The sequence below is a fragment of the Ursus arctos genome, unplaced genomic scaffold, assembly GCF_023065955.2.
Source record: "Ursus arctos isolate Adak ecotype North America unplaced genomic scaffold, UrsArc2.0 scaffold_25, whole genome shotgun sequence".
NCBI classification, from domain to species: domain Eukaryota; kingdom Metazoa; phylum Chordata; class Mammalia; order Carnivora; family Ursidae; genus Ursus; species Ursus arctos.
In genome coordinates this window covers 41,795,706-41,807,663 of record NW_026622930.1, presented here as the reverse complement: position 1 = coordinate 41,807,663, position 11,958 = coordinate 41,795,706, and the positions used below count along the sequence as shown (strand labels likewise).

General features: G+C 54.3%; 1 protein-coding gene across 4 annotated transcripts; it reads left to right on the top strand.

Annotated features, from left to right (window-relative positions):
* The first annotated feature begins 2,065 nt into the window (after nucleotides 1-2,065).
* Nucleotides 2,066-9,072, top strand: BMP4 (bone morphogenetic protein 4). Of its 4 annotated transcripts, none has more exons than XM_026480359.3 (4): nucleotides 2,066-2,380; nucleotides 5,408-5,532; nucleotides 6,598-6,977; nucleotides 7,961-9,072. In XM_026480359.3, exons 3-4 carry the CDS (start codon nucleotides 6,605-6,607, stop codon nucleotides 8,815-8,817), a joined length of 1,230 nt encoding a protein of 409 aa, XP_026336144.1. In that variant the 5' UTR covers nucleotides 2,066-2,380; nucleotides 5,408-5,532; nucleotides 6,598-6,604; the 3' UTR covers nucleotides 8,818-9,072. The 4 variants fall into 4 exon arrangements, with proteins under 4 accessions (XP_026336144.1, XP_026336147.1, XP_044233568.1 ...); XM_026480362.4 differs by having other exon boundaries at nucleotides 2,092-2,171; nucleotides 6,651-6,977; XM_044377633.3 differs by having other exon boundaries at nucleotides 2,093-2,171.
* The last annotated feature ends 2,886 nt before the right edge of the window (nucleotides 9,073-11,958 follow it).

Genomic DNA, 11,958 nt, shown 5'->3' with positions numbered 1-11,958 from the left:
AATACTGACTATTTTAGGGGGCTTGGTGAACATTTAATCTGTCCTTACTCTAGGCAGTGTGCTGAAGTGCGCTTATGACTCTTGGTTTTTGCTCAGGTCATGATCTCAGGATCTTGAGATCAAACCCAGCATCGGGCTCTGTGCTCAGTGCAGAGACTGAGACTCTCTCCCCCGCACTGTGCCCCCGTGTGCTCGCTCGCTCTCTCAAATAAATAAAATAAAATCTTTTAAAAAATTGGTGTAATTCTGATTATGTTGGAAGCTGGAGGTACCCTGTCAGTCATCCTTTCAGGGTGGTGGTATTGCCCTGCCCTGTTTAATAAGAGGTTTCTAGAAGAGTTGGGCTCAGGTGTGATTTAAAATGAAAGAAGATAGGTGTTTAATGAATTTCAATTAAAAAATGAAATCATTTTCAAATTGAAAAGGGGAATGGAAACTATCTGTCCTAATCCTTTCATTCTGCTGTTGAGAAAACTGAGGCCCATAGGATTTAAAGGACAGGCTCAAAGCCATACAGCTTGTTTCTGTTGTTTGAGGCATCATGAGGCTAAAAGACCTCACAGGCCTAACTTGGAAAAAATGGCAGGATGCCTTGGCCCTGCTCTCACAGTTGTCCCCCGGATTTCATCCAATTCCAACAGTTGGTAATCTCTGTTCCACATAGAAAGTAGTTCCTGTTTTCTAAATATTGAAGGTGTGTAAATGTGAAAGTTTTTATAGGTGAGGTACCGAGGACCAATACCTGTTTAAGTAAAGAAATACCTACACGTTTTGCTGGGACAGTGAAGTATAGTAGCTCTCCCAGCGTAAGAAATCCAGGACAGGAAAGGCTCAATTCTCCAGCATTTCCCCGGCTACCTGGAGCTCAGGGCTGTGACGCTCAGCCCCGCCCTGCAGTATGAGCTCAGGACTCCAGAGCAGAGCCTATGATTTACTTCAGGGCTCTGGGCAAGTTCCTTTAACCTGGCTGTTCTTCCCCTTCCGTGTTTGTAGACCAGAGAGATGATGCTGATATCTCCTGCACTGCTCCATCAGAGACACCGTGTGAAATTAGCTCCTGTTTGGGAAGGTTTTAAGCACACATTCCACCTCCCTGCTAATATGATTACTAGCACTTTCTTGTAAGAAAGGGCCAACTCCTCACCCCTTTCTTCCTTTAAAAACGGAACAAAGGGTATCTTTTCTTGTCTTCCTGTGGCCACAAAGGTCGTTGCTTTAGTGGTTGGTTACCTCCTCTGAAGGTCAGTTGGCTGAGTTTAAGTATTCTCAGGTGTGCCACAAATCAACAACAACAACAACAACAACAACAATGACCTCTGTGGTGGTTCTTAAGAGGGTTTCTGACTTATAATAAGGAGGCTTTTCTAACTGTGAAAACATGGCCCCAGCCTGTCTCCATGCCACCTCTGTCCTCAAGTGTTAGGCCTGGGGTGGCAGGGGAACTCGACTGTTTATTGGGGCCATCTTTCTGACGGTCCTCGCTAAGGCTTTCCACAAGAAGCACTGAAAACGATGGTTTGGAAGGAAAGTCACCTTTCAATAGCCAAAGAGGTACCTCTTAGAGCACACAGTTCTGCGCACAGCCTGTTTCTCACTGTTTGGAAATCCTTTAACAGTTTATGGAAGGCCACTCTTTAAAGCGATCCAACAGCTCCTTTTTCCATAACCTGAGTTTAGAGGTGTTTCATTATCTCTAATTACTCGGGGTAAATGGTGATTACTCAGTGTTTTAATCATCAGTTTGGGCAGCAGTTACTCTAAACTCGGGGAAGCCCAGACTCCCATGGGTATTTTTGGAAGGTACGGCGACTAGTCGGTGCATGCTTTCTAGTACGTCTGCACGTGGTCCCAGGTGAGCCCCGGCCTCTTCCCCGAGCTGGAGGCAGCATCGTCCCGGCCCGGCGGCAGCTGCGGACTCAGGCGCAGCCGGGCTTCCGGGACCGCGGCCTGCGAGGCGAGGCCCGGCGGCTGGAAGGGAGGATGTGGGCGGGGCTCCCATCCCAGAAAGGGAGGCGAGCGAGGGCGGAGGGAAGAAGGGAGGGGCTGCCGGGGACGAGGAGGAGGAAGGAAAGAAAGAAAGAGAGCGAGGGAAAGAGGGGGAAGGAGAAGATGCACGAGGGCAGAGGAGGAGGGTGGGAGGGAAGGAGAGCGGAGCCCTGCCCGGAAGCTAGGTGAGTGTGGCATCCGAGCGGAGGGACGGGAGCCTGAGACGCTGCGGCTGCTCGGGGCTGGTATCTCGCCTCTCTCCCTGATGGGATTCCCGTCCGCGCCGTCTCGAGCCTGCAGCGCCCCAGTCCTCGGCCCTTGCCCAGGTTCACTGCAGCCCTTCAGAGGTCCCCAGGAGCTGCTGCTGGCGAGCCCGCTACTGCAGGGACCTATGGTGAGCAAGGCTACCCGGCGAGGGGTCCCGGGCAGAGGGTCCGGGGAGCGTCCCTGGGGGGAACAGCGGGGGTGCTCAGCCTTTGGCCACATCTAGGGATGCTGGCGCTGCAGGACACTTCCACATCTGCTACTGCCTCTACCCTGGCCACTTTCTCCGTCCGGCAGCCCCGGGCGATTTCCACCTTCGGTAGGTTCGGGGCAGAAGAGATGGGAAGAAGAGGAGCCTTTAGTTGGGGGTCGCTGGGAAACGCTGCGAGGTGTTGCGCGGAACGCGTGCGGGGGCAGTGGCGTTCGCGATCCCCGCACGGGAAGGGCCGGGAGAGAAAGGAGTGTCGGCTCCGAGGTCCGGACAGTGTGAGGGGGCCGAGGTACTGCGAGGCGGAGGAAGAACATCTAACCAGGGCTGGTTCTGCCGCCGCCAGAGCGCGGTCCTGATGCCTCCGGAGACTGCGCGCCGCCGGAGGGGCTGCGTCGAGAGGAGTGTCACCCGACCCGGGCCCCAGCCGGCGGGAGCCCCTGAGAGCACGCGAACTGCGGCTGCACGACGCGCCTTACCCACAAGCTGTTCTCATGAACTTGCAGCATCCAAGGAGCCTCTCCCCTATCATTTCCTGGTGTAGGGTCTGTAGGGACGATGGTCGGGATGCCTGGCGCTCCGGGCACGCGTCTTCCTGCGGTGTCGTGGCCCATGGGGAGTCGCTGACGAGACGCACTGCGGGCCGAGGCTCAGACTGGTCCTTCCAGCCCAGAGCCGACCGGCAAGGGTCCTGGGATTCCCGGGTCCCTGCGGACCCCTCCCTGAGGGAGCTGGGCCCAAGGCCTCAAACGCTTCCTGGGCACTGCTTAGGTGGATGGACTGTGAGCATCGCAGTTTGTGGGCAGAAAGCTTTGTGAGACGATAAACCCCACCAAAACATAGACTTGGTAAACTGAGGCCACCTCTGGGCAAACTTCGGCGTCGGGAGAAGACTGGTGGAGAAGTAAAGGACAATCGCCATGAGTTGCATCCCTGTCACCCCTTCCCCCCAAGAAAAGTTCTGGAGACTAACGTCCTTTTGGGCTTTTGTCTTTTATTAATTAAAGAAAAAAATGGGGGGGGGAGAATTGCGTGATTAGAGACGAATCCTACGGAGTCCGAAATTGAAACGACCCGCTCTCCGTCCAGCCTCCAGGTTTCAGCGCCGTGCGCTCCCGCCGCCGCCGGGGAGGCTCCTAGGGGCAGAGGATAGTCCGGGGATCCCGGGCGCCCGCCCCTTCCACCGGCCCTTCGCCCCGCGGGGACCGGCTCTTCTCTGTCTGCTTTTCCCATTTCTACAGCTCCTCCCACGGGGCATTTTCAGGGTTCCAGGCGTCTGGAAAAAAACCCTCTTTGCTCTCCCAGCCCTTTCGCAGTCCGTCCCGGCGGTGGCGCGGGAGCGGGAAAAACGTAGAGCCGCTCAAGGAGCCGCGCGACAGTCGCGCGGCGCCGACGGTCGCGCAGGGGCGCCCGAGGCCTCCACACCCCGGCCGGCGGTGTGGGGCGGCGCCGGGCAGCCGGGGCTCGGAGGGAGGGCTAAGCGCTTGATTCTTTACTCTTCCTCAAACGCTTCCCGCGAGTGCCGCCAAGAAGAAAACCAAATTTGTGAGGGAGAGAGGCGGGCAACCTGAGCCCCCGGTCTCTGAAGCGACCCGGGGCTGGAACTTGAAAGCGCCTCAGGGAAGGGAGGGCGGGTGCAGCGGCCTTGGGAGCGGGAGTCTGGGGTTCGGGACCCCGGGGCGGGCTGGGGCCGAGGCAGAGTCGCGCGGGGCAGGTTTTTGAAAAGGCCCCCGTGCAGAACGACCCACGCATGCAGCATCTTCCGTTAGAGTCAGGACATCCCGGTAATTCCTTGAGCTGTGGGTTGGTTAAGATTCTTGAAGAACTACTTGCTGCGACTCTGCAGCTGGTGCAAAGGAGGAAGGGGGTGGGGGAAGGAAGTGGCGGGGGGAGGAGTGGTGGTTTCAAAAATAAGACAATCTGGAGAAAGAGACGGAGAGACGCAGACACAGAGGTCGAGCGCAGGCCGAAAGCTGTTCACGGTTTTCTCGACTCCTGGGAACGCGATGGGATTTCCTTTCTGAGCCGGGTCGGGAGTTGTAAAACCTCAGCGACATTAAGACCCGAAACTTGTGATGCGCCCTTTCCGCAGCGACGTCTCCTTTTGAGTCCGCCCCTCCGCCTTGAATGGCTGGAGGACCGTTTTCTTTGGGGATTTGCTTTGCTCGGAGGGGACCCCGCGGCCGACGCGGTCCGGAGATTCTCTCCGAAATGGAAGCGCGGAAAATCGCCCGGCGGCCGCTCCCTCCCCACTTTCCCGCATGGATTTCCAACTAATACCTCCCCCTCCGGCCCGGTGCGTGACAGGGGCGGCAGCTTTTGGCTAGGAGCTCAAGAGCCAGCCCGGCTCGTCTGAGCACTCGCAGGCGTTCGCCAAGGGGTGACTGACTGTCGCTGGGAGCAATATTTGGCCTTGCGGAGACCCCGGGGAGGAAGTGGCAGGGTGCGCGCGCGTGTTTGTATGTCCCTCAGCGCTTTCCTTTTTAAGTGCCCCTGGGTTGAGCTGCGGAGACGCCGCCGCCCCCGCTCCCGGCCCCATTTGAGCCGTGTTCGCGCTACAGGCGCAGCCCCTACAGTGCACCCCAGATCCTCCGGCTTCAGGCCGCTGGCGCGAGGGCCCAAACCGCAGCACCGAACGTCGCAGGTAGAAGCGAGGACCGCGTCCACCGCGCACTGCGCAGGGGGACCGACCGGGGGCTGCGCCGAGTGCGGCGCGGAGCTCCTCCCGGACAGCGGGCGGCTTTGGCGGCCGGCGCGGGGGTTGGCCTCTCCTGGAGGGGGCGGGGCCGCGGGGGGAGGGCGCGCGGGCCCTTTCGCCGCCCGCCGCTGGAAGGGCGGGCTCCTCCGTGCGCGGGGCGGGGCTTCTGCGTTCACGTGACGCAGAGGGGCTGGAAGAAAAACAGAGCCAGTCTGCGCCAGAGTCTCATTATATTCAAATATTCATTTTAGGAGCCATTCCGTAGTGCCATACAGAGCAACGCACTGCCGCAGCTCCTCTGAGCCTTTCCAGCAAGTCTGTTCAAGATTGGCTGTCAAGAATCATGGACTGTTATTATATGCCTTGTTTTCTGTCAGTGAGTAGACACCTCTTCCTTTCCCCGTCCTGGGATTTCACTCTGCCCTCCCCACCCCTGCTCGCCTTGTGTCCCTCCCGTCGGACCTTTTTTTCCAGAGTTCACACTCCGCTTTCTGGCAGCGCTGTCGCTTTCTTCTTGGCCGGGCAGCCGCGGGGCTCTGAGCGTCCGGTTTTGTTTAAAGTTCTGCTTGCTCCCGCTCGTACTCTCAGATCGTGTGCGTTGCAAGAAAGGGGAGCAAGAGGGGGCTAAAGAGATGAAAGGTCCGCAGCCCGGGGTTGTACTTTCTGGGCAACCACACACACACACTTAACTGGGGAGCGCCCAGCGCCCCCGTGCTTGTTCCCAGCTGCTTGTCAAAACTCACAAGAGGTCTCTCTCGGAACCATCCCCGCTCCCCCACCTTCCTGGGAGTGAGTGAGCGGGCGCGATCAGATGCTTTTTGCTGGGCATTTCAAACTCATCAGCCACAGTAAAATAAACCGTCAAGCCACTCACTGGGTCAGCTCCTAGACCACGTTCTCGGTCTCAGCCTTTGGACCCCGCCGCCCTGTGTCTTCGCCCACCCTCCTCCTCGGAACCAGCTGGAAGTTGTGGAAGTTGGGCTCCGAGGGCGGAGGAAGAAGGGGGGTGGAGGAAGAAGGAGAGAGGCTGAAGGTCTGAAGTGGAGAGCCGATGGCATTTTAGTTCTCCCTCCCCCACCTTTTTTACCCCCTCAATGTTAACTGTTTATCCTTGAAGAAACCAAGCTGAGATCATGGCTCAGATAGCAGTTGGGACAAAAAAAGATTAACAGGATGGAGGCTATCTGATTTGGGGTTATTTGACTGTAAACAAGTTAGACCAAGTAATTACAGGGCAATTCCTACTTTCAGGCCGTGCATGGCTGCAGCTGGTGATGGTGGGGGTGTGTGAGGGAGAAGACACAAACTTGATCTTTCTGACCTGTTTTACATCCTGACCCTCCATCACTAGCCTTATATGCATATGCAGAGTCATCTCTGTTTCTCTCTAGTTATTGGTGTTTATTTATTCTTTAACCTTCCACCTCCTCCCCCTCCCCAGAGACACCATGATTCCTGGTAACCGAATGCTGATGGTCGTTTTATTATGCCAAGTCCTGCTAGGAGGCTCGAGCCATGCTAGTTTGATACCTGAGACGGGGAAGAAAAAAGTCGCCGAGATTCAGGGCCACGCGGGAGGACGCCGCTCAGGGCAGAGCCATGAGCTCCTGCGGGACTTCGAGGCTACACTTCTGCAGATGTTCGGGCTGCGCCGCCGCCCGCAGCCTAGCAAGAGCGCCGTCATCCCAGATTACATGCGGGATCTTTACCGGCTCCAGTCTGGGGAGGAGGAGGAGGAAGAGCAGATCCACAGCATCGGTCTGGAGTACCCTGAGCGCCCCGCCAGTAGGGCCAACACCGTGAGGAGCTTCCACCACGAAGGTCAGTGCCCGCCGAGAGTCCCCGGCGGGGGAGGGCTAGTAGGGCTGGTCGGTGGGGCAGTGGAAGCCCTGGGGGAGAAGAGTTCAGGTTACATCAAAGCCCCAAATCCTGGAGGCCGGGAACAGAGCTGCTTACCTCCAAGAGCTGTGGCTGAATTTATTTTTTGGAGACAGAGGGGAGGGGTTCGGGGGAAGGGCAATGACACCACTCAGACTTGGGCTAGCCCCTGTGGTGTGTTTTTGCTATATCAAAGCCTTTTCTGCCAGGTTTTCTGCCCGTTTTTTTTCAAAGCACCTACTGAATTTAATATTACAGCTGTGTGTTTGTCAGGTTTATTCAATAGGGGCCTTGTAATCCGATCTGAATGTTTCCTAGCGGATGTTTCTTTTCCAAAGTAAATCTGAGTTATTAATCCACCAGCATCATTACTGTGTTGGAATTTATTTTCCCCTCTGTAACATGATCAACAAGGCATGCTCTGTGTTTCCAAGATCGCTGGGGAAATGTTTAGTAACATACTCGAAAGTGGAAGAAGAGGGAGAGGGTAGTTGTGTGCATGTTTCCTCCTGCCTCTGCTCTGTTGCCCCCCCCCCTTTTCTTTATAACCACTTGTAAAGAAAACTGTGTACACAAAGCCAAGAGAACTTTAAAAAGGGAGTCTGATGGTGGTGGAGTAAGGAGTTGACACATGGAAATTATTAGACATATAAAGGAGGTTGGGAGATACTTTCTGTCTTTGGTGCTTGCTGAATGCTAGCTAAGTTTTGCTGGTTTGCTAGCTGCCCATTTATCTGCTCCTTCAAATTAGAAGATTTGCTCATTTCCCCAAATAGGCTGCCACTATGTAAGCAGAATTCAGCACTCATCACCCAAAGCTTCTTGACTGAAGCTCTTTCTTGACTTTCTGATCTCTCAAAAAAGTTAATGTGCTTTTATTTTTTTCTTTCTTTTCCCTTTTTCTTTTCCTCCTTGACTGTGCCTAGAACATTTGGAGAACATCCCAGGGACCAGCGAAAACTCTGCTTTTCGTTTCCTCTTTAACCTCAGCAGCATCCCAGAGAACGAGGTGATCTCCTCCGCAGAGCTTCGACTCTTCCGGGAACAGGTGAACCAGGGCCCTGATTGGGAGCAGGGCTTCCACCGAATAAACATTTATGAGGTTATGAAGCCCCCAGCAGAAGTGGCGCCTGGGCACCTCATCACACGACTACTGGACACGAGACTGGTCCACCACAATGTGACACGGTGGGAAACTTTTGATGTGAGCCCTGCGGTCCTTCGCTGGACCCGGGAGAAGCAGCCCAACTACGGGCTGGCCATTGAGGTGACTCACCTCCATCAGACACGGACCCACCAGGGCCAGCATGTCAGGATTAGCCGATCGTTACCTCAAGGGAGTGGGGATTGGGCCCAGCTCCGGCCCCTCCTGGTCACTTTTGGCCATGATGGCCGTGGACATGCCTTGACCCGACGCCAGAGGGCCAAGCGGAGCCCCAAGCACCACCCACAGCGGGCCCGGAAGAAGAATAAGAACTGCCGGCGCCACTCGCTCTATGTGGACTTCAGCGACGTGGGCTGGAACGACTGGATTGTGGCCCCACCAGGCTACCAGGCCTTCTACTGCCACGGGGACTGCCCCTTTCCACTGGCCGACCACCTCAACTCCACCAACCATGCCATCGTGCAGACCCTGGTCAACTCTGTCAACTCCAGTATCCCCAAAGCCTGTTGTGTTCCCACCGAACTGAGTGCCATCTCCATGCTGTACCTGGATGAGTATGACAAGGTGGTACTGAAAAATTATCAGGAGATGGTAGTAGAGGGATGTGGGTGTCGCTGAGATCAGGCAGTCCTTGGGAACACACACGTTCCCGTCCACTCACCCACACACTACACAGACTGCTTCTTTATAGCTGGACTTTTATCTTTAAAAAAAAAAAAAAAAAAAAAGGAAAAAAAACCTAAACATTCACCTTGACCTTATTTATGACTTTACGTGCAAATGTTTTGACCATATTGATCATATATTTTGACAAAATATATTTATAACTACATATTAAAAGAAAAAATAAAATGAGTCATTATTTTAAAGGTACACTGTTTCTTTTCTCTTTAATTCTTTTTCCTTCTGCCCCCATCTCTTTCGAATGAGATTTTTTTTCCTGTTGAGGAGGGGCTGGGGGCAGGATGGAAGTCAGAGGGTGGTAACTGGAGGTGGTTAAGTTGGAGGGGCAGGAAGTAAACTGATGGTAGAGAGATGGTAATTGCCAGGATGAATTGTTTTCCATTTCTATTTAATGTTAACAAGGACGCAGTATCCTCTCCCATCTGGATGACACATGCCTTGGAGAAACAGTGGGATGAAAGGAGTAGGCCAGATTAAAGACTCAGTTTTGGGTTCCTTGTACATCTTCTGTTTTCTCTCACCTGTTAGAGGTGCGTCCCAACTGAGTGTGATGGATAGAGTCTCAGCTCTGGGGAATAATTCCCACCGCAGCTTTTATGATACCCTAGGGTGTCTCCAGCTATGATAGGCACCAATGTTGTATTTTCAAACCAAAACTAATTTGCACGTGTGTTTGTGTTTGTGAACAGGATTTGGGGGTGGTGGTGAAGTGTGTTTTATTCAATAGAAGAAATAATGTGCCTTACCTTTGAAAAGTTTGGTGACCATATTTTAATATACCACATGGTCGAATTCTCCAGTGTTCCTTGACTTTTTCCGCTTGTCTCCTATTCCCCACATGAAGGCCTTCATGGAGTTCAAAATTCTAACAGATTGGGCTGGATGGCAATGGGATCAGAAACTGAAGGGTCAAAATTTCTAAGTAGGCACTGTGAAAACATTGTCCTTTATGCCATCTCAAGTCAATGCCAGCTCACCTTCTCCAGAGCTGGGCAGAAAGTGAGATACCTAGTGGATGTGCTGTTCTGAGCCAGGAGAAACCCAGTTTTTGGCCAAAAAAGAAAATGCTAATATGTTGAGTATCCCTCAGTTAGGGGCCGCCAGTAAGGCAGAGAGTCCAGCTCTCTGGAATGACATGTATATAGAAGCTAAGAGGACCAGAGGAAGAAGACCTTTGCTTTTTCTTACTTGCCACTGGCGACTAAATTAAGCCTTGGCATTTTGGCCTGCTTAGGTTCATTTCTCATGTGTGTACTTTTTCCTGCATAGGCTTGGGTAGGTTTGGGGCAAAAGCTGTGTCTTTGTATAGACTGTGTGAGGTGGACTGAGAGGAGTGCCTTTCTCCCACAAGAAGGTGGAGGTACCAGTGGTAGTGGGGGGTGGGGGGGGGTGTGCACCCCCTACATTCATGTACACAACTCTTCCATGTGCTCTTGGGGGTGGGGTAGGTGAAGCAGGATTCATTTTTGTTTTTAATTACTGAAGTCCTACAATCCTCCAAAAGGAGCAGCTTAGTGGAAACCAATAAAAATAGAAGTGGAGCGGTTGCCAAAGCCCCAGCTCCCCAGAGAGCGCAGGTGGAGAGAGGAGATCAGAGCCCCAGGCAAAGGCAGCAAGACTCCACAGTTCCTCCAAAACTCCCTGCAAAGAGGGATACTTCTCCCCCTCTTCAAGCCCCCCAGGTCGCTGCCCCTTTGATTAATGGTATGGAGGTCGAATAAATCATTTAGGGGAAGCCCATTATGGGTTCCCCTCAGGCGGCCTCGATTTGTTTTGCCCGATTTCCAGCAACTTTCTGAAATGTCCGTGTTATTGGAAAGGAACTCGCAGATCTCTAGCGCTTGGACAAATTATCAGAGGGCGAGTCCCGAGCCTGGTGGCTGCCGGGCTCAGGTCACTTTCTAGCAAACACTCTGCCCCCCAACCTCCCCCTCCTTCTACTGGCTTATTTTCAGGAATGGATAATGTTGTTTATTTGTTCAGCCAAATATTTGGTCTGGGGAATTTACCGTGAAATTCTGTGAATTGCATATACCTAGTTAACAAAATAGTCCTAATGCCACAAATGCTAGCATGAAAAACAACGAGCTATGCCCAGCTTTAACTCTTTAAATTCTGTTTGAAGGCATAGTCCTGAGGCCCGGGGAGACAAGGAGTTGAATGTGTGTGGAGATGATTTAATTCAGGGTTGTTATATTTTGGACTAACGCTCGACCGAGTACTCGCTTTTGGATCAAGCCTGTTCTCTCCCCGCACCCCCCCCCCCCGCCCCGTCTCTCTTTCCCAGAGAAATGTTCCCTTTACTTAAAGATGGGGAGGGAGAATCGTTCTTGAGGAGTTCAGCAAACTCGTAACCACATCAGAAGAGCTGCTTGGTCGATCCCTGCCCCACCTTTAAACTGGAACCGGCTTCCTAGGAGCTAAGAAAAAAGAGGGGAAGGGAGTAGGGGCCCGGAACGCATCACACATTCCCCCGCTTTCGTTGCATAATGCGCTCAGAACCTGCCAGGTGACCTGCTGACTTTGTTTTCTGTCTTGACCGTGCTTCATTCCACCACCCCCTCGCCGCCGGGCAGCACCACACTGAGAGGGCTCTGGGCAGCCGCGGCGCTGGCAGACCCCAATAATCACCCGGCCTTGGACGGACGTCAAGATCCGGCCCGACAGGCTCCGCCCCGCGCCTGCTCCCGGAGCTCCCCCGGCCCGCGGCGGCGGCGGCGGGGGCGCCAGGGGGCGTCCTCCCCGCCGGGGACTAGACGGTGCACGCGGCTGCCGCGCGGGAGATGCGCCGCGGGCTGGCTGCTCTCAGCCTCCTCCTAGCCGGACAGCAGATTTCAGGTTCGGCACCCCCCGGGCTGACCACCCGTCCCGCGCGTCCGCATTCTGGGCCCCGGGGCTCAGGTGAAGCTCTGCAAAGACAGATGGATCTGATTAGTGCACGCGGGTCCTGAGGGCGGGTGCTCGGCACATTTAACGTGAAATGGGGTCAAGCGGCCGTGCAGAGCGGTGGAGTCTGGGGGAAGGCTCACCGGGTGGAGGGGCGTAAGAAGGGTCGAGATCTTTGGGCGTTTTCCG